The sequence below is a fragment of the Anopheles stephensi genome, chromosome 2, assembly GCF_013141755.1.
Source record: "Anopheles stephensi strain Indian chromosome 2, UCI_ANSTEP_V1.0, whole genome shotgun sequence".
Lineage (NCBI taxonomy): Eukaryota > Metazoa > Arthropoda > Insecta > Diptera > Culicidae > Anopheles > Anopheles stephensi.
The window spans coordinates 27,514,581-27,540,195 of record NC_050202.1 but is presented as its reverse complement, the minus strand read 5'-3'; the positions used below and the strand labels follow the sequence as shown (position 1 = coordinate 27,540,195).

At 43.2% G+C, this 25,615-nt stretch overlaps 3 protein-coding genes across 10 annotated transcripts; 1 reads left to right on the top strand and 2 right to left on the bottom strand.

Moving 5' to 3' along the window:
- The first annotated feature begins 9,816 nt into the window (after window positions 1-9,816).
- On the top strand, window positions 9,817-19,780 carry LOC118506023 (organic cation transporter protein). Of its 7 annotated transcripts, none has more exons than XM_036042631.1 (4): window positions 9,817-9,929; window positions 14,778-15,098; window positions 15,254-15,390; window positions 18,081-19,780. In XM_036042631.1, exons 3-4 carry the CDS (start codon window positions 15,348-15,350, stop codon window positions 19,709-19,711), a joined length of 1,674 nt encoding a protein of 557 aa, XP_035898524.1. In that variant the 5' UTR covers window positions 9,817-9,929; window positions 14,778-15,098; window positions 15,254-15,347; the 3' UTR covers window positions 19,712-19,780. The 7 variants fall into 7 exon arrangements, with proteins under 7 accessions (XP_035898524.1, XP_035898519.1, XP_035898523.1 ...); XM_036042630.1 differs by having other exon boundaries at window positions 9,847-9,959; window positions 14,778-15,148; XM_036042628.1 differs by adding an exon at window positions 13,855-13,916 and having other exon boundaries at window positions 9,847-9,959; window positions 14,778-15,390.
- Window positions 19,781-20,318: 538 nt separating this feature from the next.
- Window positions 20,319-22,270, bottom strand: LOC118506024 (proton-coupled amino acid transporter-like protein CG1139). 2 transcript variants are annotated; one of them, XM_036042634.1, is made up of 6 exons: window positions 22,092-22,270; window positions 21,879-22,029; window positions 21,685-21,806; window positions 21,282-21,602; window positions 20,839-21,051; window positions 20,319-20,752 (listed from the first exon to the last, which is right to left on the bottom strand). In XM_036042634.1, exons 1-6 carry the CDS (start codon window positions 22,202-22,204, stop codon window positions 20,341-20,343), a joined length of 1,332 nt encoding a protein of 443 aa, XP_035898527.1. In that variant the 5' UTR covers window positions 22,205-22,270; the 3' UTR covers window positions 20,319-20,340. The 2 variants fall into 2 exon arrangements, with proteins under 2 accessions (XP_035898527.1, XP_035898528.1); XM_036042635.1 differs by having other exon boundaries at window positions 21,879-22,040; window positions 22,092-22,182.
- Window positions 22,271-23,778: 1,508 nt separating this feature from the next.
- Window positions 23,779-25,373, bottom strand: LOC118506022 (odorant receptor 67d). The gene is made up of 5 exons (XM_036042625.1): window positions 24,979-25,373; window positions 24,300-24,917; window positions 24,132-24,221; window positions 23,919-24,071; window positions 23,779-23,847 (listed from the first exon to the last, which is right to left on the bottom strand). The coding sequence occupies exons 1-5, from the start codon at window positions 25,258-25,260 to the stop codon at window positions 23,794-23,796; spliced, it is 1,197 nt and encodes a 398-aa protein (XP_035898518.1). The 5' UTR covers window positions 25,261-25,373; the 3' UTR covers window positions 23,779-23,793.
- Window positions 25,374-25,615: the final 242 nt, after the last annotated feature.

Below are 25,615 nucleotides of genomic sequence, written 5' to 3'. Positions count from 1 at the left end.
TATACCATAATCAGCCCAGTGTATATAGAGCAATGCAGCACTACGTTTTCTCTTATATGTTTAGTAATATATGTTAAATATTTAGTTATTTCTATTTGAGAACTTCGGCGTAGTCGTACAACAAAAATTGTTGCTACCATACCTTTGTTTATGTGGACAGCTTAAAAAAACATTGCGGGCACGGTCGTCCGGTGCCACACTCATGACATGACAAGCCCACCGGAGCTTGGTGAGTCCAATTCGTGCCTCGGTGGTGAAATCGCCCTGCAGCACGATTCATTAGAGCCGCTCCTTCCTTGTCCATGCACAAAACTGTCAAAAATCTTTCTGAGCTACGTCCTCTCGAAGAGGGTTTCGTCTGCTTTGGAAGAGTCCATGTCTCAGAGGCGTTGGTGAGAACTGGGAATAAAGTCGCGACAGGTATTTTGAGAGGAGAATTTTTCACAAGCTGTAGTATGACCGAGACTGCAGGACTGGGGTTCAAATCCCATCCCGACCGTCTCCCCGCACGTAGGACTGACTACTTTACTATGGGTAAAATTAAGTCCCAGTAAGCCAGAAATGACAGGCCAAGACCTCTCGAGGTTGTAGTGCCAAGGAAGAAGAAGAAGAAGTAGTATGACCGGTTGGCAACCAGTACTATTGCGTTTATGTCAACATCCTTGTTGTTATCGGTGCTGAACCTAGATAGGTGAAGTTTTGGACGACTTCAAAGATGCGAACATAGAGACCTATCTATATATCTTCTTTCTCCGTGGTATTACAACCTTGAAAGGTCTTGGGCCTGCCATTTCTGGCTTTGCGTGACTTTATGTTACCCGTAGCAAAGAAGTCAGACCTGCGTACGGGGTGGCGATCTGGATGGGATTTGAACCCCGGTCCTGCAGTGTGATGACCGGCGCCGCTGTCACCTCGGCAACCGGACCGCCCCATCTCTATATCATCGCATAGAGAGCATCGCATGGCCGATATCCAACTCGAGGTTTTGTGGCACTTGCTCGATCCTTTGGTAAGCTAGGAAAGCCTCAAAACTATGTTGTCTATGTCATCGGCGTATGTCTGGATGAGATGTGTAGAAGATGATGATTTAACGGATGACCCTATCTAGCGCCAGATTGAAGAGAAGACAGGGAACCTCATCTCCATTGAACAGGCCCTTGGTGGTAGAGAAAGGCTCTGAGAGCTTTCTATCCACCGTCACCAGATATACGATGTTGGTCTTTATCATTCTTAGACTTAATTCCAAATGATCTCATTTTTAACCTTTCTTTGAAGTCGTATGCAGTGGCTTTAAAATCAATAAAAAGATGATTATAGTATAGCTACTGCTTCGTAGTTTTGTTTTAGAAGTTAAGTCCAGCTTTTGCCAGAAACAAAGTTAAGATATATTTAAATAATATGTATTACATTATATATTTTAAAATTTAAACAAACTTGCCATTTCGTTAAAAATTGCTATCAAACAAGGAAGCAACTAAACACCGAGCAAACATAACTTCTTCGTCGTTATGAAAAATAAACAAGCCAATAAATCATCGTCACTGTGTTTTGCATTGTTTCACTCTTTTTATGTTTTAAAAACATAAAAAAACATTTCAATGAACACCGTATATAATAATCGCATTTCAATTCACGCTGCAAGCTTATCATAAAAACAGGTGTAATTCATCAACATCTCTCTCACAGCTTAGACAAATCACATTTGCATATTTACGAAAGGTTTTCAGAGACTAAATTTAAATCATTGCTAATAAATTTCCAACCAAATACCTTTTACCACAGTCGGACGTTGCTTTACGCAACTAACTCAAGCAAACTTGAGTGGACAGGTACTGTAAAGCGGAGGGCCGTAAAAAAAAATTGGACACCTAATTAAGATTATAAAATCTCGCTCCAGCTCAACCAAAACCTGCCTAACAAACACATCAAACTTATTAACCGAAGTAAAAACTTCAATCCACAGATAAAACCGCTACCACAAAAAAAGTAAACTCAAAACTCTGGCCAGGCAACAAGTACGGCACACCGTTTGATTTTAATGACCATTTTGTTGTTGTTGGTTCACGTTATTATTTTCACCCTGTTTTTTTTTATTGTCTTCTGCACGCCACGATCATCGACGTGCCGTTGCCGAATTTTTGGAACATTTTTGCTTTGTTTTTGGTATTGTTTCCTTGCTTTTCGCGGTACTCTTACTTCCGCCATAGTGGGAGAGCAGCCGCACAAAAAATGGCCAAACTGAACGGCTCGAGCTAATGTCACCCCGTTTTCCTAACCATATAAATCCCCACTGCCCGATCGCATCGCATTGAAATAAATGAATACGAATGATCAACGATCATTGCATCTTTCGGTTCGGGCGAAAAAAAGAAGTATAATAAACAGGCCAACATGTTTGAGAAATGATGAGAAGGTAAGAAGGAAATTCGCCACAACAGCAGCAGCAACGCAAGCAAAAAAGTAATCACACTTTCGCAATTCGAATTTTTCGCCTTCCTATTTAATTTATCTTCATCATTCCCCATGCCCCTCCTATCGCTTCTCCGAGTGGAACACACCCACAGGACACACACACACACACACACACACACATACAAGCAACTCGGAAAGCTCTGTTGCGGATGCTAGCCGTTGCGGTTCCGAATCGAGCAGCTCTATGCATTTTCCTCCATATTTTTTCTTGCTCCGGTGTACACCTTGCTCGTGGTTTTGTTGATTTCCTTTCCATTCGTTACCCACGTTTGGGGCCCCTTTGCTTTTATCAATTAGATTAATTATAGCCCCCGAAACACGGAATCCATGAAAACTCAAAGCCTTCGTCTTCCGCTCCGTACCTGCCGGTGGCGGTGGGGTGACGTTTCGGAGGGGAGTGAAGAGGGACGGGTTGAACACTATCCAGAGACTTTTCCTTCACCTCCCGAAAATCTGCCGGGCCAGACCGAAAGGTTCATCGTCGGAGTTCGCTGCACTCGCCCGATTCGCCTGGTGGGTGATGTGTGGGCGCGGTGAGTACTGTTTTCTCGGCGTACTCGGCGTGTTTCTCCGTACGCTTCAATGTGATGCTGCTGCAGGAGGGCGCACACATGTGTGATTTTCGGTAAACTGAACCGGGTGCCGGTGAACCGGATCGAGAGCGGCACAGTAACAGTGGACGCGATCGACCGTTGCACTCGGGGCCGGACGGAATGAGCAGGTGTACCGGACGGCACGGAATACAACAGGTCAGACCGCGTTAGCTTGCAGGTATGAACGATGTGTGTTTTACTAACTAAGTACGGCAGATTAGATTGGTGAGTCATGTAAGCGGATTTCTACACTCTGATACTCTCACGATAAGCGATTGAGTATTCATAGTCACATTCATATCATATGTTAAGAAGATGACGGTCGATCACTGTTATCGCCAAATAAATGAAATGTCGGAATTTCTGATGATTTTACAATTTTTGTCCTAACATGCGGGCTGTCAGTAAATTCTTCCTAGAATTCCTTCAGTTAAATGTTAACAATTAACCGAGCATGCCCGGGATAAGGCAAATAACAGGGAGGAAATGCTTTGTTAATTTTTGTGAATTTGTAAAAGTCAACACATGCGGTGTTGACAATACGGCGTCAAGCCATAATCATAAAAATATAAATAAAATAAATAAATAAATAAATAAATAAATAAAGGTTAACAATTTTACCTTGGTGTCCCAATGATCCTCCCAGAGAGCCAACGAGTTTAGTAAATGAATGTATACAAACAAAATATTAGTTTGCGATTATTTGATTTAGAACATCTAAATCCAAAAACTGGAAGAATTGAAGTTGTGATCGTATTGATAGTTTTGGACAAAAACATTGGAGACAATCGGCTACATCTTAACCGTTTGTTGTAGCTAGTTCGAGTTTTATAACAGACTCTCACTTCTGGAGGATGACGTCGAGTAACGTCTGTCGAAAGATGTCAAATAGGAGACAGATTCCGACTATCCGACAATGCTGCTTGAAGATTAACATGGTGCGTTCAAAAGTCATCTTTCATGTCCTAAACAGTATCATCCAATGACTATAACCACTCAGGCTGAGGAGGTGACAGTGTTGGCCATTTGATGTGAACTTCGTTTTCTCCCTCTTTTCTGAGAGGTATCCCTCTGTATGACTAGAGGATTCCAGCTTCCTGCGCCTTCCTAAGTAACTCCGCTGGTATGAGAGCGCAGTGCACGGCTCAACTACCTCTAGAAAATATTTGAGGACCAACGATTAGTGGCCTTAGGTCCTGATTTGATTTGAATAGAGCACTTTGTTGGAACAATTGACTTCGGACTGACCTCACGTCAACCAATAGAATTTTTAAGCCAAAAGATTTTCCCAAAAACCGTAACGATTCATCATGTTGCCAAGGCAGAGTTGCAACAGATCGTCAAAGATCTGTTTTTTGTTTTTTGTTTGGTTTACGTCCCCTATTATGGGATCTCCAAAGTAGAGAAAGTGTTTTTTTAAGCTACTTGGGTGTAGCTCCATTTACCTAAGGCAATTTTTTACTATTTATTCTTTGTTCAAGTTAACTTCATGGCACAAACAAAATTAATCTAAAATTTTAATAACTCAAGTAACAACAGAAGGCCTGGTCGTAAAACTAAATCCTTTGTAAGTCTGCAGCAGTAGCTTTCACAGTAGAATCCATTTTTTAGAATTTTATGTATATGAAATCTTCAGAATATGTTGAAATGACTATTTTAAATTGATCAAAACACGAATCAACCCGTAAGTCCTGCCATTAATATTGTTGAAATAAATCCAATAAATATTGTTTAACTTTACAGGGGTTTTCAGTTGATAAGGCAATTGCATCCCTTTTTATTGTACGCTCCTTCGATGAAATGTCAAACATAGCTTGTTGATATGGAAACGGCTCCAGATGATAGGGAAATCAAAAAACCTTTTATTCTTATGTCCTCCAATGATATTGTCATAGTAGCCGTTGATATTGCACGCACTTACCCGATCGCTGAAAGGACGTTTACAATATCATCGACTACTATGACAATATCATCTGAGGACATCACAAAAAAAGGTATATGATTTCTCTACCATCTAAAGCCGTTTCCATATCAACTAGCTTTGTTTGCCATTTCATCGAAGGAGCCTGCCATTAAAATGGATGCTAATGTCTTACCAACTATACTTACTGTGAATTAAATTTGTGTCAAGCCCTGTGTTATCCAGTCCGTGCTATTAAAATAGTTTCGTGATTTGTAGCATTTCTAACCCACAACCATTCGACTTATAATTTTTGAACAACCAATTGAAGATTTTAAATTATTTGTTTTATGTAGCACATACTTTAAGCACATGTTATCTTAGTTTACTTCCGTCATACAATGGCACACAAAATGCGAGACAATAAATTTCTCATTTACACAATACATTGGACCATCGGCTGCTACGTAGAATCTGTCCCTTAATGCGATCAACTTCTACCAGCATTAGAAACAACTTGCAGTTGCTGCACCTTCGGACAACATAAAAGCATAGAACACGAAGCGACACCCGAACACGCCGGACCGACACCGGGGTTTGCCGCTCATCGGCGCTCACTCATTAGACTTTCAACGGTGCGCAGAAATAAACCTGCCGCACATTTCAACAGTCTAATGCATCACCGGTGTTTCCAAACACCGTCGGCCTCCCTTCCCCAACTTCCCACTACCCACCTTTCCGGTGCGGCTTTCCTCGTAATAGCTCTTAATGCCTCTATCGCCTATCCCTTCCGAGTGATGCAGCTTCCCTAAACGCCGGCACCGAGCAGCGAAACAGCCAAGTTGGTTACATTTCACTGCCACGTGCTCGAAACTCTTCGGCTTCGGTGCATTCATTCGGGTCGGCTTCTCCTGCGCTCTAGCTTCCGTTTGCACTTCCGCCAGCCGATACGCGATCATGCAGATCTGCCAGTGTGTTTGTGCCCCGCAGAAGCTAAAAGGCTAAAAGTGTCAATTAGGCAAAACAGACTAAATAGATGCATCAGGTTGAAACGTTGCTGCACTTTAGCGTTCCGCCGGCAGCAGGTTACCACCGCTACCGGGCGTTTTGTTTTCTTTCTATTTTTTCTGCCATTTTCCACCCTCTTGGAACGGAGTGTTTATCTCGGCGGAACCCGTGGCGTCGTGTGCTCGGACGGACACGGATACCGATCGCGAGAAATAGAACTAACGGAAACGGTGCATCGGCGAGCACACGGGAGTAGATGGAGTCGTAACAGCCGCAGCAAGCGATACTATTTGTGAAATAGAAATGAAACAATACGATACGACCGAAGGAAAAATTGGTAAGAAAGTCGGGAAGAAAACTGCGACTACACTGGATGGGTTCCATGAGCAATTTTTAAACTTCTTCTCTGGTGCTGGTCAGAAAAGAGTTAGCCAACCGGACAGGCAAGCACATGATGGCTTGAGTGCTTTCCAAACGAACCGACCATTCTAGGCATGAGCATGCATTCTGTTGCTGTATCGTGAGGATGCTAGTCGGGAGTTGATTTACTAACGAAGCGCACAGCATTGCATCAAACGCTCTCATGCAACTTATGCCGCCGAGCATGTGTCAGTCAGGCAAATGAATAAACACGTTCGAACCATACCAATCTTTTTAAAACTGCAACATATGGCACAGTCAAACTTCATAGCCTTGAGTAAACTGCAAGCCAAAACCTGGACAAGCATGGTAAAAGACAAATAAACTGCCCTGTGCATATTTGGCTATGCTTTTCGCTGAAAACCCCCTCCTGTACAAATAAATATGTTCGATGGCATGATACGCACATCATAACTGCATCCAACAGTCAGTTGTGGATAAGGATGGAAAACAATCTATGCCACAGCGAGGTATAGTGGTGAATTATGCTGACTGAAGCTCTTTTATTGGTTTTGTTCTGTCACTGCTGTGGAAATCAAGTCGGGGAGGCTAAAACTGGCAGACCAAATACTCTAGAAGCTTTAAAAGAAGAAGAAACACTTTGAATGAATTTTACAATTATCGTACGTTTTGAAATTTAATCGGGGTGGGATGGTCATTCTTGCTGATTAAAAGATTTTTTTGTGTTATAACAGTGGCTAATAAAAAAAGTGCAAAAGGAAGTAATGTTCAATGTCAATCAGACGTTTCTTTGAGAAAAAAATATTTGAAATTTAAATTTTTTAAATTTAATTTTATTAACGATAGTTCAATAGCAACGTGGTTTTTGAGACTTACGATCTACCTATGAGTAAGCCTTTGGAAAATATTTCTGCCTTTAAAAATCATTGTGCTAAGAGAAGGGTTTTTTTTTGGTTTTTATTAAATGAATATGAATTCTTAATAAATTTTGTTTTATATTTTATCTGAAAGAATATAGGAAATAATGATTTTATTTACCAACGGTCTGTTTTTTTTTATAAAACCAACTGGAAGCACGAGAAAGATTTCATAGTTCAACGATTAAGCGTTGGAAATGAAATGCTGCGCCTGAATCTATGCAATGAGTTGAACCCGTTAACGAAGACTTGACGACGGATCGCTGCTGTGTAATCCATCACTAGATGGCGCTAGCTACAGAGCATGTTCGCAGAGCAGCTTCATGGTTCGAATGCATTCAAATGTAACGTTTATAAAATGCTAGTTGGTTTAAGCACATCTTTTCTTCCGATAAAAAATATTTTAAGAAAACATCAATGATTCATTCCTATTTCTATTAAACCCAAACCGAAAAAATAAATAAGTATTTTTTTAATGTTTTCCTATACCTGCAGCAAGACCGGGGTTCAAGTCCCATCCAGAACCGCCACTTTGCTATGGGTAAAATCAAGTCACAAAAAGCTAGAAATAGTAGCCCGAGACCTCTCGAGGTTGTAGTGCCACGTAGCTTAGTGATTTTCGTAAAAACGGTAAAAAGACGGTAAAAACGATTTGTATATACCATCCCGAGATGTTTCTGTGTATATTTTAATATTTCAAATACAATAAATTTTGTTGTAAATCAAATTTTTAAAATGCAAGAATGATAATGATCAGCATCACAAGTCAGGTGAATGCAAGTCAGGGCTGTTATTTCTTCATTCTGGTGCTAATTTGTGACTCTGCGAAGGAAACTGCGGGGACCATCCTGCATAAGTCAATCTAGATTTTGGCTTACACTGAGCTGATAGAGGGATGGTGGTACAGACAGTGATATCAACATTGTCCTGTACTGTTCAACCAAAGGTGAAGATCAGCGAGGTGGAAATCAAAATGATGGTAGCACCAGCAGTGGCCCTGCAAACAAATGTTGGCATTCTCAACAGATGTTGGCATGAACAGATAGATAATCGTACCTTTTAAGTCGCCCAAAATGTCACATACTTAGGGTCAGAAGTCAGTAATATGATAATAGATGTTAAGCTGCATCTTTGTTGCGGTAGGTCTAAAGTGAGAAGCAGTATTGGCATCGATACATCCCCAGCATGACCAGGATATCAGCAGACGAGGGCGTTAGAACACGAGTGGTATCAAGGATTTTTGTAGCAGAGTCTCACAGTTGTGGAGCACTAGGCATTTTCATCAATTTTGATTAATCTTTAAGCAACTCATTATTAAGCCACATGATTTGACATTCGGTTGGTGTAGAGGTGGCGGTGGCGGCACTGACCTTTCACAAGGCAGAACCGGGTCCCATCCGGATCGTTCCTACGCAATAAGGACCCACTATTCAGTTCTTCTTCTTTCTTGGCTTAACGACCTCTTAGGTCATGCCTGTCATTTGTGGCTTAGTAGACTTATTGTTACCGCATAGTTGGATGGTCCATCCTCACTATACGGGAACGGCCCAGATAAGACTTGAACCCAGGAATAATAGCCTTCTTCTTCTTCGGTGGCACTACAACCTCGAAAGGTCTCGGCCTGCCATTTCTGGCTTTCTGTGACTGGTTTTACCCATAGCAAAGTAGTCAGCCCTGCGTACGGGGAGGCGGTCTGGATGGGATTTGAACCCCGGTCCTGCCGTGTGAAACCGGCGCCGCTGTCGCCTCGGCCACCGAACCACCCCGTCCGCCTTAATATGGAATAATAACCTTTTTAAAACGACTTAAGTACTAAAGGCTAATATCTAAAATTCATAATTGAATAAAGCCTGAACTAATCACCCAGACAAGTTGCCTGGCCTCCCTAGTGTAGCGACCTTGAGTGGTTTTAATCGTCTCACTAGACTCTCATTGTGTTGTATCGAACACTGGGATCGATATAATCGTGGGATTGGTATGTTATCAGGATAACGATCGTAGGATCTGTCCAAAACTCTCGTGCTACGGCTTACCAGTTATTAGCTCGGAGATTGTATGTAGAATCTTATCTGAATCTGACTTAAACAAGAATCATTTAATCAATTAATTTTTTGGGATATTCAAAAACAAATTTAACTCTCACACATCAACTTTGTTTCGTTGTCTAACAGATTGTCGTTAAGAGCACTTCAATCGCTTCGATCGATCGATCCGAGCAATGCACACTGTCGTCAAGTGGCGCAGGATTTATGAAGTGCGTCGACAGCTGCCAACACATCCATTACGGAACCGCTCCAATTCGCTACCGCTGCACGATAAGAAATTCATTGAGGCTTGATGCTGATGAAAAACACTGGTGGAGTGGTGGAAAGTGGCGGGTGGTTTGCTACCAAACCCCATTATCAGAAGCACAAACACCACAAGCACGTACTAGCCGTTTCTAGCGGCTAAATTACACATTCAACCACACACGACCGATGACGTAGCGTGGAGCTGTAGTTAAAAAGATGCGCGTAAACTTCACCAGGCACGCGCAAAAGACTTCGATACCACCATCAGGGGCGGTTCGAATTTCAGTTAGTACGAGCGACTCGCTTGGATCGGGTTGTGGTGGGGTTTTGTGGCGGACTAGCGATGGCGCTAGCAGCTTGAAGCGAGGTGAAAAGTGGAACCGGTTACGTTGTGTTGGTGAGAGATCGGATTCACGGCCAAGAACGAAATGTGCGAGTTACCGAACGAACATTTGAATGCGAATGACAAACGATCCGTACTCACGCGGCCAGATGATAAACCATTGGGAACGATTATCAGTTCCCTTGTCGTTCGAGTGTTTAACGCTCGACGTCTATGCTACACATCGTCGAACCTTAAAAACTAACCTTGCAGTGTTGGAGTATGTGTGAACCAGTTGGGTTGGCTGGTGGCGTTTTTTTTTGTGACTTAACCGGCTCAAACTTGATTACTTTATCTAACCGGCTTTGGATAGAACGATATGACACGGGAGATTATGCAATATTTGTTTCCTATAAGACACAGCCACATAAGGGGTCGAAGTAACGAAGGCCACGAAGAAAGTGGCGCAGGAGGGTTACCAAACCGTCTCAAAACTGTCCCCAATTTCTGTATGCGTGTGTTGTCAGCGTTCCGTATTTTTCTTGGGGTTTCTTGGTATTTTGCATCTGTTTTATTTTCAAACACCGAGCACGTGAACGCCGGGTGACCCGCTGACCTACATCGAAGTTGATCAGATCCGGAATACGGATGTTTGGCTGTAGGCTATCGCCCACCGCGTCCATCAGGCGCGAGACGATCCTCCTGCATTGAGAATTTGTTTATGATGCGTGTGTGTGTGAGTGCGCAGTAGTTCCAGAGTTGCAAAGTTTTCTATTTCCAGTTTCATGTTTCATTCACTGCCTGACGCTTGTCATCATTTAGTGACTGCAAATCCTCACCAACCTCTAACCACTTTCTACAGCATCCACATTCTACGCCTCCAACTGGCTGCGAGGGAAATGAAGCAAATTCTATGCAGTTTCAATAGATGGCGGCTGTCGCAAAAGGAAACGAAGAAAACTCTCTCAAGGCGAACCCACTGTGTTTGCGCGTGCAGCTAGCAATTAAACCGGACCAAGCGCAATGTGTGTCTGTGTACCGTGAGTCCAGCACGGAACACGCTCATTTCCGCGCGATCGTTAATTCGAAGGGGAAATTATGCTATTATTACCATGCATGCGTAACTGTGCACCGGTGGTAATAAGGAAGCGAACGAGCAAATGTGCAACGGAATTCTGTGTAGAACTATGGTGCCAAATATTTTATGGCGAGTTTTGGTCCAGACGCTGCATTTGCAAACCATATGTGTCTATTGAAGTATAAGCTTAAGACAAGGCAATGGTAAGAATTGAACTGATGCTAATTATAGAACAGAGTGGTTTAAATATATTTGAACACTAAATTTAACTAACAATGGACAATTCAGCAATGCAGATGATTTTGGTTCAAATTTCGACTGTGTCCTTCATACTTTTTAAACAAAGAGTAATTCCGACCAGCACAACCGAGCATGCCCGGGATATAGCAAATAACAAGGAGGAAATGCCTTGTTAATTTTCTTTAATTGTTTTTGGTGTGAATTTATGATTCGCAGTCATCACACGCGGTGATGACAATACGGTGTCGGACCGTAATAATAAATAAATAAAATAAAAAAATTCTGATCAGCCGGTGATGGTGTGTTCCACCTCACAATTTACAGGCAAAGTCCGCGATTTTTGACATTTTTTCATGGTTTTTTGACGCATTTATTGATAGTTTTGCTCTTGTCACAAGACTTTTTCGACATGTTCCCATTTTTATTTTATTTTATCCAACGGGCTTTTCACGCGATTGGATAAATGCTGCCAGTAAAATGTTTTAAATTGGGAAACGATGAATCGTTTTCTTTAGAGAAGTACGGTTTAATCAGCGTTAAAAACCAAACCCGAAAAATTGAATCTTTTCATTGAATCAATACTAGTTTAATTTATTTTTGTTTTTATGCTACCTATCTTCGATAAAATCTTTTTGAAGTATATTGATTTGAATTTCTTTGTCGTTGGCTCTATGGTCTTCAGGAGATTTGAAATGCCTTTATTGGCTTCTGCCCAATTTACTCGTAGCTTGGTCATGTGTACAGCGAAGCGGTCTGAATAGGATTCTACAATCGGATTCTTTACTGCTAAGTGAAAAGTGGCGCTCTAACCGTCTCTGCCACTGGACCACCTCATTTACTTGTACATCCTGATTTATATGTACAATAAAAACATATTATCGTAATACTCAGGCATAAAACATCATAATAGCTTTACAGCTTTCTAAGTAGTCACTCAAAGTGTCATTATTCTATTCTATACGAGAAGTATGCCTCAAGTTACAGCGTATAAGAATGAAATTAAAATCAGTAAAAGAAATCAAAAATATATGGGAACGCATTAAAAAATATCGGCACATGCAAATGGTTCTTATTCGATTAATAGTTATCAAACAATAATTGCCTGCATAACATGAAACAGACACATTACAATAAATAATCATCAAAATCGTTGCCCTAAAAGAGTTTTTAAATTGTTAACTGACATGTTTAAATCTATTAAATCGTCAAAATCATTGTATGTCTCCAGCATTTGTATTATTGGGTCGTTAGCGCTTTGATTTGTTGAAGAAAAATCCGGTCGTAATAGTTTTGGTAGTCTTAATTGTCCATCTGAAGAAAGGAAGTTAATTTTATCCAGAATAAACGGGGCGTCAATATTTCCGCTAACAGTCTTGTTAAGAAATATGCACTGGGCCGTCATTCTTCTATGTTCTAATGATTCGAGTCCAAATAGTAAGCACCTTGTCCGGTAGTCTGGACAGGCGACATTACGAGACCAAGGTAATCGATAAAATATTGTTTTTGTAAATTTGCGCTGAATGGCTTCTAATCTGACTATTCTATCTTGTTGACGCGGGGACCAAACTATACTAGCAAACTCAATGATGGGACGAACTAGGGAACAAAACAACGATTTTAAACAGAACGGATCTTTAAACTCTTTACAAACACGAATGACGAAACCTGATACACGTAGGGCTTTGGAAATCGTCAGGTCAAGATGATTCTGAAGCGTTAACCTGCTATCGAGAAGCACTCCAAGATCACGAACTTCATTACAACGAGGAACGGATAAGTCTGCTATTTTAAAGTCATACATCAGGAGCGTTCTTTTCCTCGCGAAAACGTGATGACGTTGCATTTAGAAACATTAACATGCATTTGGTTCCTAGCACACCATACGCTGTTTTTTTTTTTAACTATTTTGTAATACTTCGCAGTCGGCTGACCTAGTAACAGGTACTTGAATTTTAAGGTCATCGGCGTATAGTGATTTGCCAATACATGGGAACATGTCAAAAATAGCGGACTGGGAACAATAATATCTGGGAATAAGTCAAACAAAATGTGGGGCCGAGTGCAAAAGTATCTAAAATATAAATAGCCTCAAAAAACTTCGAAATATGCTGAATTCAAGGTATTAGGCGAGATGAGAACCAGGTGATGATGTATATTCTCTCTAAGAACCCTCTTGACATGATAAGCTGCACAGAGTAAGATAACAGTGCCATATAGGTGATAGCCAAGATCTTCATACCAGCTTCACTGACCTATCTTGCTATCTGAGATGTCTTATCTGTTTACCCTTGCTCGTCTTTAGAACAATTTGCAATGTCAGTACAAATGACATTGTCGTATAACGCGTCCTCTTGTACAGATATAATAAGTATGTTAGTTCTTTTGGTTGCCTTTTTGTTCAGGTGTGGCGGTATTTCCAAAAAAAAAAATTGAGCTATTTCAACAATCTATAACATATCACAAACGTAATTGGCTTTTCAACCTATCCATGAATCGTTAGACTAATTTCCAAACTCTTCCAAACTGATGTTTGATCGGATAAAAGATAATTATTCTATTAGAACAAGAAAAACAGTACTGTGGAATGCTCGTGATTTGGTATTTGCTTTCCAATTTTTAACACGTTGCTCTACTTTACTGCCCTTTCACCAGCTATTCCAGCGATTGTTGTCATACGCACCACGCCAGACGCGTGCCCAAATCTTGTGAGCAAGGTCAGTAACTGGTTCAGTCACGTGCCACCACCATTCCATGTCTCGCGTTCGTTGGCCATTATTATTCGCGAAGTTAGCTTTTGATGTACGACCCAGCCTCGGTTTTTTTTTGTTGAAAAGTCCTTCTTAAGCAAAAACACCAACCCTCAGTGTCGCTCATTAACGCCGCTCGTCGACCGGTTTACAATGCAGCACAGTGCAAACGCGATGGCGGCGTTGTGTGAATGCATCGCAGTTCCCACCAGCAACCAGCTGCACGGTGATCTCAAAACGCGGGCGTTACACCGAATCATGTCCACCGTAGCTGGTGGAAGAAAGTGTACCCATCGCTTTTACTTTGTCACACTATCGTAGAATAGATTTGTTTGTAAACGCTGTCGATCTTGTTCGGCGGCGTTTAGCGCGCCAGTGACATGCTTTATGTGTTTACGCCGCCCCGATCGGTTCAACGCCGCCCGATGTGGTGGCGTTAGGTGGAACACCCATCGAACAGGAGGCGTTAGGTAGCAGCTGCTGCAGTGATGCTGCAGTGGTTGAAGAGCAAACTTGCACTGACAATGATAAATGCATGTACGTTCGGAATACTTTGTCCTCAGCACGTTAAGAGCGTCAATTAAGGCGAGTTGTAACCTACATATGAAACGCAAGTTTAAAATTTATTATTTTCCCACAAACAAAATGATGTCCAAATCTTCAATGCCTATCAGCTAATATAGCTGTTAAGACAAGAATTATGCATTTTTGATGATTTTTGAATTGTTTTAAAAATTCGCGTTCCCCATGATCGCACCATGATCACTTAAACCCTCCATTAGCGAACAATTACGTGCAGATAAATTAACACCTGATTTGCATTCTTAGCTGCAGCCCAAAAGCACGCTCATTGCACTTCCATCTGGTGCCGACGCAGATGGTTCGCGTTCCGTGACGTTACCCATCATTCCGCCGAGCGTTTTCCACCGAGCTTAACAGCAACGCAGCCGTTTCAGTGTGTGCGTGCAAACCACTTCGCAGCCGTATGCCGGCGAAAGAGTTCCTCCACCGCGCGCATACACCATTCTCCCTGCGCGAAAGTTTTAGCTCACGACAGTGACGCCACGATCAAGTCAGAGCGCGCGCTCGCTCGTTACCGACCGCCCGTTACGGTGACGACACAATCTTACATCCCCTCGCCGGCAGGGGGTGAGTAAACACGGCCCCCGAGGGCAACCCTGCTCACCGTACGGATAGAAGTAAAAAGCAAAAGCGCGAGTTGACCCTTGCGAGCATTCTTGACGCGCACCAACACGCGAATCACGCTGCGGCTTCCCGGCGGCGCGTTACCATTTTTCTTGCAGAATCTCACGCCTCAGTTCGCAACGAGACTCCGAGCGAAGACGTACTCGCTAGGAGCACACATAGAGATCCCCGTTCCACCGTAGCCGTACGACGATGGCTGTCGATCAGAAGCTGGAGGAGCTGATGGGGTTGCTTGGTAAGTTTGCGAGGATGGGGGGATCGAAATTGGGCTACGGTTTGTGAAAAGTGAAATAGTGTGCCCAACGGATGTGTATGCCAGACGCAGCGCCACCACTCAGCGGACCGTGCAAAAGCAGCAAAGCTGTTTGAAGAAAGGAGAGTTCGCTTTAAAAAACAATCCCAACCCAAACGTGGCGTGTCTATGGTTTCCGTAGGTTCTTAAGTATGTCTTGACCTTGAGAAACTCTGTCAGGCGTGATCAGTGTGAAGCAGCGTCAGGTCGAATGGCACGAAGGACGCTGGTCGTGTTGCTACCGTTCGGCGGTCCGCTGATAGTGCTTACATTAAGTGACAAACTGTACCGAGTTGCCCGGTGGAAGGAAGTTTAGCTGGACTGTTAGCTTAAATGTTAAAATGCACATTATGTTTATTCAACGTTTCTTGCTAGACCTCACTGTCCCGGAGTGTACTTTGTGCGGCCGTTTGCTGGTGTATCGTCGTGCTGTGTGACAGTCGCCATGTGTGATTTCGATTGGGGCAACAAAAAAAAGTCACCAACCACCGATGTGTTGTGTTTGTGGAATCCCCTTCGACGATATAAAATGCCAACGTTACGTGGGATGCATATGAAGCAACCCTGAGAACTTGCTACATCAATCAGGGAACGGTAATTTCGACCCAATACTGTGAATCCGCTTACGTTCCATCTCAGGAGAATAGAAATAGTTACGTCCGGTAGTGATCTTCTTAACGATTGCTGAATCCCGCTTCCGAGCAAACATCCCGTAACTTTGTATGGGCCGTGGTCAAAAGTCCAGTCAATAGAAGCGATAAGCCTATCAATTTTGACAGTTCGATGGTTCATGTACAACTACGCCGCGTGACTGTAATTGAATCGTTCGTAATTCTAAATACATCGACGCTGCGAGCTTTCAGAACCAGCAGCAGCGAGCAATTGATGAGTATGGGTGTAACTCGTCTGGCCTCGCATGGAGAGCCCGCCGTTCGAGAAGGGCTCCGTTGTCTTATCTCCCCATCAGCCGGCTGATAGCGTTGAGCGCAAGACCACGCATGAGTACAATTATTACACGATGTATTAACGAGCTGTTGACTTTACATTACCATAAAAGTGTCATTACTCAACCTCCCGATCGCGCCGATCCGCGGAGCTGAGTGGAACGTTCCGCTCAAAAAAGGGAAAACCAAACAAACAAGATCGGGTGACTTGGTGGGCTGGCAGCTGCTCAGACTGGTTTACCTAAAGGCTAGTAATTTAAAGCAGGTTGGAAGCTCTATTTTTTTTTTTTCGCACGCCTCAATATTTCAATGTCATGAGCGAGATGATCGAAAGAGGTTCAGATGTTCGTACCCAAAAATCTTGTTTCCTGCTTTTCTCTTAATTGACACATTTATCAAGATCGATTACTTTCGCCCGAATCGGCTAAACGATCGGCTGCGTTTCACGGCGGTGCTCAAAACTGCGTACGCCTTTCAATTAGTGTAAATTCGGCGCCACCGATACAACATTGTGCCAAGCACGCGCTGCTGGTGACGATCGGCGAACTCTTCAATTGATACTAATTGAGTTTTACGATAGCGAATTTTGGCGAAACGATCGCTGTTGATCGCTGTTCCTGGGTCTGGGGTTTTTTTTTGTTGCTGGTCTGGTCTGGCCTGTCCGCTGTGCGTGTTGAGCATCGAGCAAACGATATCGGTGACGTACTTAGTGACAACATGTTAATAGCGGAAATCAATAGATTCGTTAACTGTTCTGTTGTCGACAGTGAACTTAGAATTCTTGGCAGCAGTTCGATTGGTACAAATACTTAACACTGTTTTGTGTAGCAAATTGGGTGTAAAAGGTTAGCTTTATATGTGCTATATTTGCTCGACTTGCATTGTAAATCTATAATATGTTTGATCAATAAGTGATGAAGGTTGTTAAACAGTAGTGGCAGGAACACTGAATGTATTTATAGATCGGATAGTTTTAACGCCAAGATGTTCCAGGGAAATCTAACTGTGTATAGTGATAGTTGCAAACCTTCGGTAGTTTTTCTTGAAGAGACTGGATCTTGATCAATTATCCAATCGACTGATAATTGAAATTATAAAGGAGGTCAAGAATGTGCAGTTACTGTTGCTCATTCAGTTTTCATTGGTGTTGAAGGTTAGTCGGATCACGGTGTTTTGTGCGAAACGTTTTTTGCCAGAAAGTAGTAAATCAACCTTAAACATGTTCAATACAAGATCTAACTTCTGTAGGTCCTCTATTATTGTATTTCGAATATAATTCACTTACAAAAAGAAAACGTGTGCTTACGCAATGGCGTCCAAGTTGAAAGAGAGAGATTTTATTCAACTGTACTCTAAACGTTGTTTATAGTTCATGCTCCAGTTCGCCAATAACATTCGTTTATATTCCATACTTGAAATCTCTAACATCCTCAAATCTTCAAGATCTAGCAAATCTAGCTCGTATCTTGTTTTAATTGTTAAATTGTTAAGAATTGTTAAATGCTCTCATTTTTAATGTTTAAAATATGACTTCTTCATCCTTAACTTTGAAGATTTCATTTGGTGATATTCTTAAATGACATTGAAAAAATTTTGTTTAGTCTGGATTCTCTAAAAATTTAGCTTATTATGTCCACTGTACACGACGTAGTCTACATCGACTTTGTTCTGCTCTTCTCCCCTTCACAGGTGACTTTGGCCGGTACCAAGCATTCCAATTTGTGCTCCACCTTCTAGCCGCTGTAACCGCCGGTCTGCACATGCTATCCCTGGTGACAGTTGCTGCCGTGCCAGAGCACCGCTGCTTCATAGACGCACTGGATTCGGCTTCTGCTACGGCAAACGGAACCGTCCTGCCCACCATCAGCCAGCTGGCAAGCTACATTCCGCTCAACGCAGATGGAGAGCTAGAGTCCTGCCTAATGTACGATCCGCTCGCACCGGACAACGGTACGACCGTCTCGTGCAGCGCGTACGTGTACAACAACACCTACTACCAGTCGTCGCGAACGATCGAATGGAACCTGGTATGTGACAAGCGGTGGATGGGCGCACTCGGCCAGACGATCTACATGCTGGGCGTGTTTACCGGTGCGGTATGGTTGGGCGGGCTGGCCGACAAGATTGGCCGCAAGAAGGTGTTCTGCTGGTCGGCACTGATGCAGCTGATTCTGGGTGTGGCCGTTGCTTTCACGCCCGAGTTTATCTCGTTCCTGGTGCTGCGCTACCTGTACGGAATCTTTGGCAGTGCCGGAAGCTACATTACCGGGTTCGTGCTGACGATGGAACTGGTGGGGCCGAGCAAACGAACACCGTGCGGTATCTCCTTCCAGGGTGCGTTTGCCGGTGGCATTATGCTGGTTGCGGCCTGGGGTGCACTGATACCCGATCGGATGATCCTGCAGGTTGTGTATGGGTTGCATGGTCTGCTGCTGGTCGCGCACTGGTGGATTATGGACGAGTCTCCCCGGTGGTTGTGGATGCAGGGTCGCAAACGGGAAGCGGTCAACATTATAGACCGTGCTGTACGCATGAACGGACGTGGTATGAACGTCGACAAGGAGTACTATCTCGTGGAGGATAAGACGACGTTCACCGAGGAGGCGGGAGCAACATCGGCCGGTCTTGGTGATCTGTTCAAAACACCCAATCTGCGCAAAATGACGCTGAACGTGTGTCTCTGCTGGTTTGCCAACTCGATCACGTACTACGGACTGTCGCTGAGCGCCGGCAAACTGAGTGGCAATCCGTTCCTCATCCTGTTCCTGATGGGTCTGGTAGAGTTCCCGAGCTACATCTCAATCAGCTACCTGCTCGACAAGCTCGGTCGCCGTTCAATCACCAGCTCGCTTATGATTGTCGGTGGCATTTGCTGCATTGTAGCGGCGTACCTTACCCGAGGCAGCACCGAATCTACGTCGATTGTTATGTTCGGTAAGCTGTTCATTGCCGGTTCGTTTGCCGTCATCTACAACTACTCGGCCGAGCTGTTCCCGACCGTTGTGCGAAACTCGGCCATGGGTCTCGGGTCGATGTGCGCCCGTTTGGCCGGTGCAATGACGCCCATGATTACGCTGCTCGATTCATTCGATCCGAAGATCCCGGCCGTGATATTTGGCGTGATATCGCTGGTGTCCGGCACCTGGGTTCTGTTTTTGCCCGAAACCATGGGCAAATCGATGCCGCAAAGTTTGATCGATGGGGAAAACTTTGGTCGGGGAGACACAGCGTTCTCGAGCTGCATGGGACGGAATAAAACGCACACGGAAGACTTTCCACCGCCCCAGCAGATGGTGCCACTGCGAAAGAACAGCCGGTAAAGTAGGTAGCGATTGGTTTAGTTATGTAAGCAGGACCGCAAATACAATGTTTGATGGTCATTAAACGTATTTATATCGCGCGTTTTTATGTGTACCGGAGTGTATGATGACTGCAAAGGGACGGTGTGGTAGGTATTGAATTACGCTCAGAATAAATATTTAAAATATTCTTCAATATAATTGGCGAGGGTTGTCTATAAAAGTTTGACCATACAATCTTCGTCTTGGACATTGGGGCCTAGAGACGTACTTCTGACCACTTCTGACAATCCTTGACCTTTTTTTTTCTTGTAACTGGATTGTCAGTCTTGTGAAAGGCAAGCTACCCCCTGATCCAGTCACCACTAAACCTCTAGACCCAGGGTCCTTTTACTGCAATAGACATATCCAACAGCCGAAGAGAGTTGGTTTATTCTATAGCAGAAACAAGCATATGATATTATACCTTTATATTGTATTTGCTGCTTCATACGCAATCAAGCTGACCGTTTGGTCTCAAACACGTCTATTTCGAAGGTCGTTCACAATATCACGGCATATGTGTGAATTTCTAAAAATTATTTTTCGATCAATAATTTGAACCTAAATCAGACTTAAGAGACACAGCTGGTGTTTTACTCATCATATTTCTATTTATATAAATCAATTATATCTTCCACACTGGAGATAGTTCCCGTGATTAGTAGGTACAATCCAAACAATGCCATTAAACCATTTTTCACCAGCCGCCATTTCATCCATCCAAAGTCACCCGGCCACCGATAAATCGAATCCACAATTATGGGAAACCATAGCGCAAGGATGGGATTAAACACAGCCCCAATGAACCCTACGAACGTTCCAATGTCCGGAACAGCGCAAGCAATGGCTACGATCCCCAAGAGGTACGCCAACCGTATGAGTGTCTGCACCGCAACATGCCATTTCGGTGGCACCCGTTCATGCACCCTTCGCCAAACGGTCTCGATCGGAACGTAGAAGAAGATGCCTATCGAGAAGAGGATTGCCACAGCGGAGAGGATTTGTATTACCATCGCCAAACTGTAACGGAATGGAAGGAAAGAAATAATAATAAAAATCGATTAAAACCATATTTTCCTCGGCTTGGCGCTTCACATTGAACCTACTCTTCTTCTTGGGGAAAGTTGAGCGTTATAGATCCTTGAATTTTGTCACCATACCGAAGGTAGCCGACCACACCAATAAAACTGTACAGAATGGCTAAGCATATGTTGTTAACGTTCACTATGCCAGGACATCCAAGGTAGTGTTCCGGATGCTTCATTTGATTGGAGACGGGGAAAATAAGCGTTGTTGCATCGAATGCGAAGTACGCCGCGCTGCAATGGTAGATTGGGATGTTTTTTTTTTATTCGTAAAGAACGGCCTGGCCGTATTGCTTAAAGCTAAATTACAAAAATAAGTACAATTCACGCTGGTTTGGAAACATTTCCTTCTCCAAACCGTGAAAGGGCACCTTATCCCGGGTGAGCTCGGTTGAAGATTGGGATGTTTAACACATAATGAAAACAAGCAACTAAAACTCACTCCTTCAAGTGCGAACACTTACCCAAGAAAGTTTGTTAGCGAATCGAACGACGGGAACAGATCCCGATCGTCGAACGAGAGTGGTTCCTTGAAGATGTAGTACAGGGAAATGACGACATTGGCAAAGATCAGCGTCGTCGCAATAGCCGAGAATGGAACGAGATACTTAATTTCCCTGACCTGGGTTATTCCGATCGCCGGTACCGCGACCAACAGAATGTAGATTCGAACGTCCCAATCGAGATCGGTGCGGGCATTGATAACGTCATGAATGGTGGAGCCGACGAACACCATATAGATCATGGATGATATCGGTATCATTAGGAAATAATCGACTACGTTCCTGTAATAAACACACATACAACACGCTTATTTAAGCTTCACGCACTTTGCACACGCGACTCTGCTCGAAGGTTCCTACTCACTTCAATATTTTCCCCATCGGACGCATTCTCGGAGAGCCTAAGGCACATGCCCGGTCCACAGTTTGGGCAAAGCTTAGCATCGGTATACGTTCTCGCTTGCAAATCTTGTAAGCAGTGTCTACCTGTAAGCCATCAAAAACCATGCAGCATTAGGAAAACGTTTACCCTTACTCGTTTACATACGGTTAACCTACCAACAAGTGCACACAGTGCGAGTACAGCATTCCCAGCAGGAACGTGCCGATAACACCAAATATCAGTCCACCATTTCGAATAGCATACGGCATCGATAGAATTCCAACGCCCATCGCACCCTTCATTACGTGTACGAACGTACCGAACGTGCTGCAAGAAAGCTAGCTGCAATGTGTGAAGTATAAGGCACCCCCCCAAGCAGTTCAACTCACGAGTTCGGTTTGCTGATCGTACGGTGCTTGTAAGGATCATAGTCTTCCAGTGTTTCATCTTCCGCCCCTAGCTCGGCCAGCGTGTCCTTGGAGCTGGTGGTTTCAATCGCCATACCGAGTACTTTAGCCACACTAACACGCGGTACAGGCCCTTATGCGGTGACGTTCACTTTTTGACTGATCAAAAGAGTCTACCAAACCGGATGATAACCATTGTACGAGATACCGTCCCAGACAAAGAGATACAGTTTTATTTCAAAGATTAACTCTGGTTGGCCGTACAGCGCAACATGCGGTCGATACATTGATGAACCGGCAATTATCAATCAATGGAACAGTAGGAAGGCATCAGGGACGCTTGGAAGGTTTTTATTTTGTGAATATTTTTAATTTTATTCCAATTGTTGAAAATAGTGTTTATCAGATCATTTGAATGTAAAAAAGACGAAGGATTGTAAAAATGAATACATTTTATTTTGAACCTGAATTATTTCATTGAAATATTTCACCCCTAGTTTCCTTCGTTGCAGAGTTCACATGTAGATGGCGCTTCTGGAAGTTTCCCAAACACCACGATGTTAAACACTTCATGGCAATGGCACACAAATGCTTAACATGTTCAACGCCGAGAATATTATCGCCGTTAATTCTCATCCAAGAACAAGCGCGCTATTGTTATTCACCTAATATAGGTTCGTATTAAGGCGCTAAAAACCACAATTTATTAAATATCCCGATTCCCACAGTTCAGATATGGGTATTATTTGTTGAAAGAATCGCTACAATCTCTAAAGGTTGTAGTGCCACAGGAGAAGCAGAATGAACTTTAATCGTTTGTCAATTTTTGGATCTAAAGCAAGGTATATGGATATAGGAGGTAGAGTTGTTTAGAGCAAATTGACATTTCTCGACCTGACATAATAGTTCCGTGGTGATCGAGGGGAAGGGTATTGAGAAGAGTGATGGCAGCGCCGGAGGAGGCGCCGGTGGTGGTATCGCTTGCGATTTTTTGACGAAAAATGCAACCAAATATCGTCAATCTTCTGTGGGACAACACTTAATATGCGAAGATGACCCATAAATTAGCGAAATTGCTCAAGGGACTGAGAATCGAGGCTGTTTGTTCATGTTTGTAGCCCCATACCATATGTTTTTGTAAACAAACTCTGACATAACTCGACTAAAATGTCGCCCTGTCAAATCGATAAAAATACACCTTCTAAATACATACACCTTGATCTAAAGTTATGATAAATCGTTTCATGGATCATGTCATAACTATGATTTTATTTTTACAAAATTAAAAATGCAGCCGAGCTTCCCCGGTATAAGGTGCCCTTTCACGGTTTGGAGAAGGAAACGTCCCCAAACCGATATGAATTGTATTTCTTCTTGTAATCTAGTGTTAAAGCAATACGGCCAGGCCGTCACTCACGAATAAAAAAAAAATGCAACAGCATAGGTTAATGTGCCATATTTATTTGCTGCAATCTACAGCAGTAGAATATTTCATGTCTGCCATCTCTAATAAATAAAAATCTGCAAAGCAATACGGACAGGCTGTCCCAAATGAATAAAAATATTTTATGTCTATAATGAGAGCACATTATTGCTCATTTTATGTTTAAGTAGTACCTGTCTTTTAAGAAAGAAATTCGCGAAAAAGAGACATTGCTAGGCTAGAATGTGATAAAAAAGTAAATCAATCCTTTGTATTTTCCAGCATCATGATCAAGGAATAGATCAACTTATGAATCTGTCAATTGGCAAGGAAAAGAAAAAAAGCCTATTTAATTTAGCTGTAAATGTTGTCATCGTCCGCAATACCTTCAGAAATGCAGTGATATTTAATGGCAACGTGGCAACGGCCAGCATCTTTGGTTTTTGAGTCATCGCCAGCACCAAGTTCATGTACTTCATGTCTCGGATAGAAAGTTTGTTCCAGTGAATAGCACCGACCTTCAGCGTAAGAGCATCGGTCTGAAAGGAGATGGACAGCAAGCAATAACGAACTGCGAAAAGCGTCGAAATGATTTTTACCTTAATTTCTAGACTGGTTCCAAGGAAACAAATGTAAAATATTTGAACAGATCCAAGAAACACTATCGCCGCACCCGGATACCAATCAAGCTAGAAAAAAAAGAAAAGAAAAGGTCGAGAAAAGTGCTGTCCTTATGAAAAAGCCTTTAAGCATATGATACCACTTACCAGAACCAATCCGAGTACGGAAATAACCATCGTTGGCACCGTGGAGCCAAGCGTTACAAAGTGATAGGGGTTCAAAAAGTCTACCAACTGCTGCAAATACGATCGATGATGTTGATGCTGCCGAACGATTTCAATAATTTTATCACGAATCCTCTCCGGACACTCGCCCCGCTCCAGCTGCTCGTCCAGCTCACCGATGATCGTCATCAGCACGTCCAGCTGTCCGTTGGCGGTGATAAGATTGTAAATCGTGGTAATATCCGAACCGACCGTTATGATCCAATAGTAGGTAGCCATTATCACTTGGATGAGGTAATTCCATATGTAGCCCGTCAGTGTGTCCGCCCGGAAGAAGGGCATTACGAATCCGAACGGTAGTATACGGTCCGCCAGAAACAGTGACGAAAACCCCGGTATGGTCATGGTGGCGATGACCAGTATGAGATAAATTAAAACAGTCCCCTTGATCACGATATAGATGAGGCTCGCATTGTCACACAGCACACGCTTGACGGCGTTGCTTTGGCCCGTCATGTCCTGATAATACCGCAGATTGTTCTCGTACAGATCGATTACACGCTGGCGAGTTATGATGAAGCTGTAAATCTTCATAATGGCCTGCAAGCAGCGTGTGGCATTAGAGCTAGGATGCGATGCTACACAAAACACTACCATTTACCTGACAACAAAACCCGAACGTGGCAATGCAGTAGATAAGTTTCGTAGTGTCGTGCCGCGACTCGTATGCCGATTTCAGCACGCTCACCACATACAGCACCAAGTTGCTGATGCCGAAGATGAAGAAAAAGTTTATGAACGAATGCTTACGGCGAAAGAACGATACTCCCATAGATTTGTTGAACGTCTCGATGCCGGCAGTAAGGTCCATGCTGGCTTCCAGCGGGTCAGTCGCCGAATAGTGGAAAAAGTGATATTTCTTCAAACCCCGTAAATACTCCATGATGGATTGCGCACGGCTCCGCTTGGGGAAAGATTATTTATACTGTGCACTGGTGCGAATTCACAGTTCATTGAATAATTCGTTTGACATTTTAATTGATTTCAAAAACAGAACTGCAGATGCTCCCTTTCCCAGCCCCGACAGGGTGTGCGGTACTGATTGGGATAATTAAAATCAAGTTCACGGTATGTGATCGGATACCTTCTAACCGGAGCTGTGTATTGTTCTGCCTTTTCTTACTCAGCACCTCAACCTTGGAGAGATCTTGGACTAGAATTTCTGGCTTTCATTACCTGAATTACTCAGTGCTGGACAGTTCAGATGGGATTTAACTCCGGTCCTGTCCTGTTAGCAA

Excerpts from the sequence above, each read along its gene's own strand:
- LOC118506024 (XM_036042634.1), bottom strand. The coding sequence starts at position 22,204 with ATGGCGATTGAAACCACCAGCTCCAAGGACACGCTGGCCGAGCTAGGG. Across the intron at positions 22,030-22,091 it reads ACGATCAGCAAACCGAACTC|CACGTTCGGTACGTTCGTAC; the intron begins GTGAGTTGAACT and ends GCTTTCTTGCAG. Across the intron at positions 21,052-21,281 it reads TCGCTAACAAACTTTCTTGG|CGCGGCGTACTTCGCATTCG; the intron begins GTAAGTGTTCGC and ends CTACCATTGCAG.
- LOC118506022 (XM_036042625.1), bottom strand. The coding sequence starts at position 25,260 with ATGGAGTATTTACGGGGTTTGAAGAAATATCACTTTTTCCACTATTCG. Across the intron at positions 24,072-24,131 it reads GAACCAGTCTAGAAATTAAG|ACCGATGCTCTTACGCTGAA; the intron begins GTAAAAATCATT and ends ATCTCCTTTCAG. Across the intron at positions 23,848-23,918 it reads ATATCACTGCATTTCTGAAG|ATTCATAAGTTGATCTATTC; the intron begins GTATTGCGGACG and ends GCCAATTGACAG.
- LOC118506023 (XM_036042631.1), top strand. The coding sequence starts at position 15,348 with ATGGCTGTCGATCAGAAGCTGGAGGAGCTGATGGGGTTGCTTG. Across the intron at positions 15,391-18,080 it reads GGAGCTGATGGGGTTGCTTG|GTGACTTTGGCCGGTACCAA; the intron begins GTAAGTTTGCGA and ends TCCCCTTCACAG.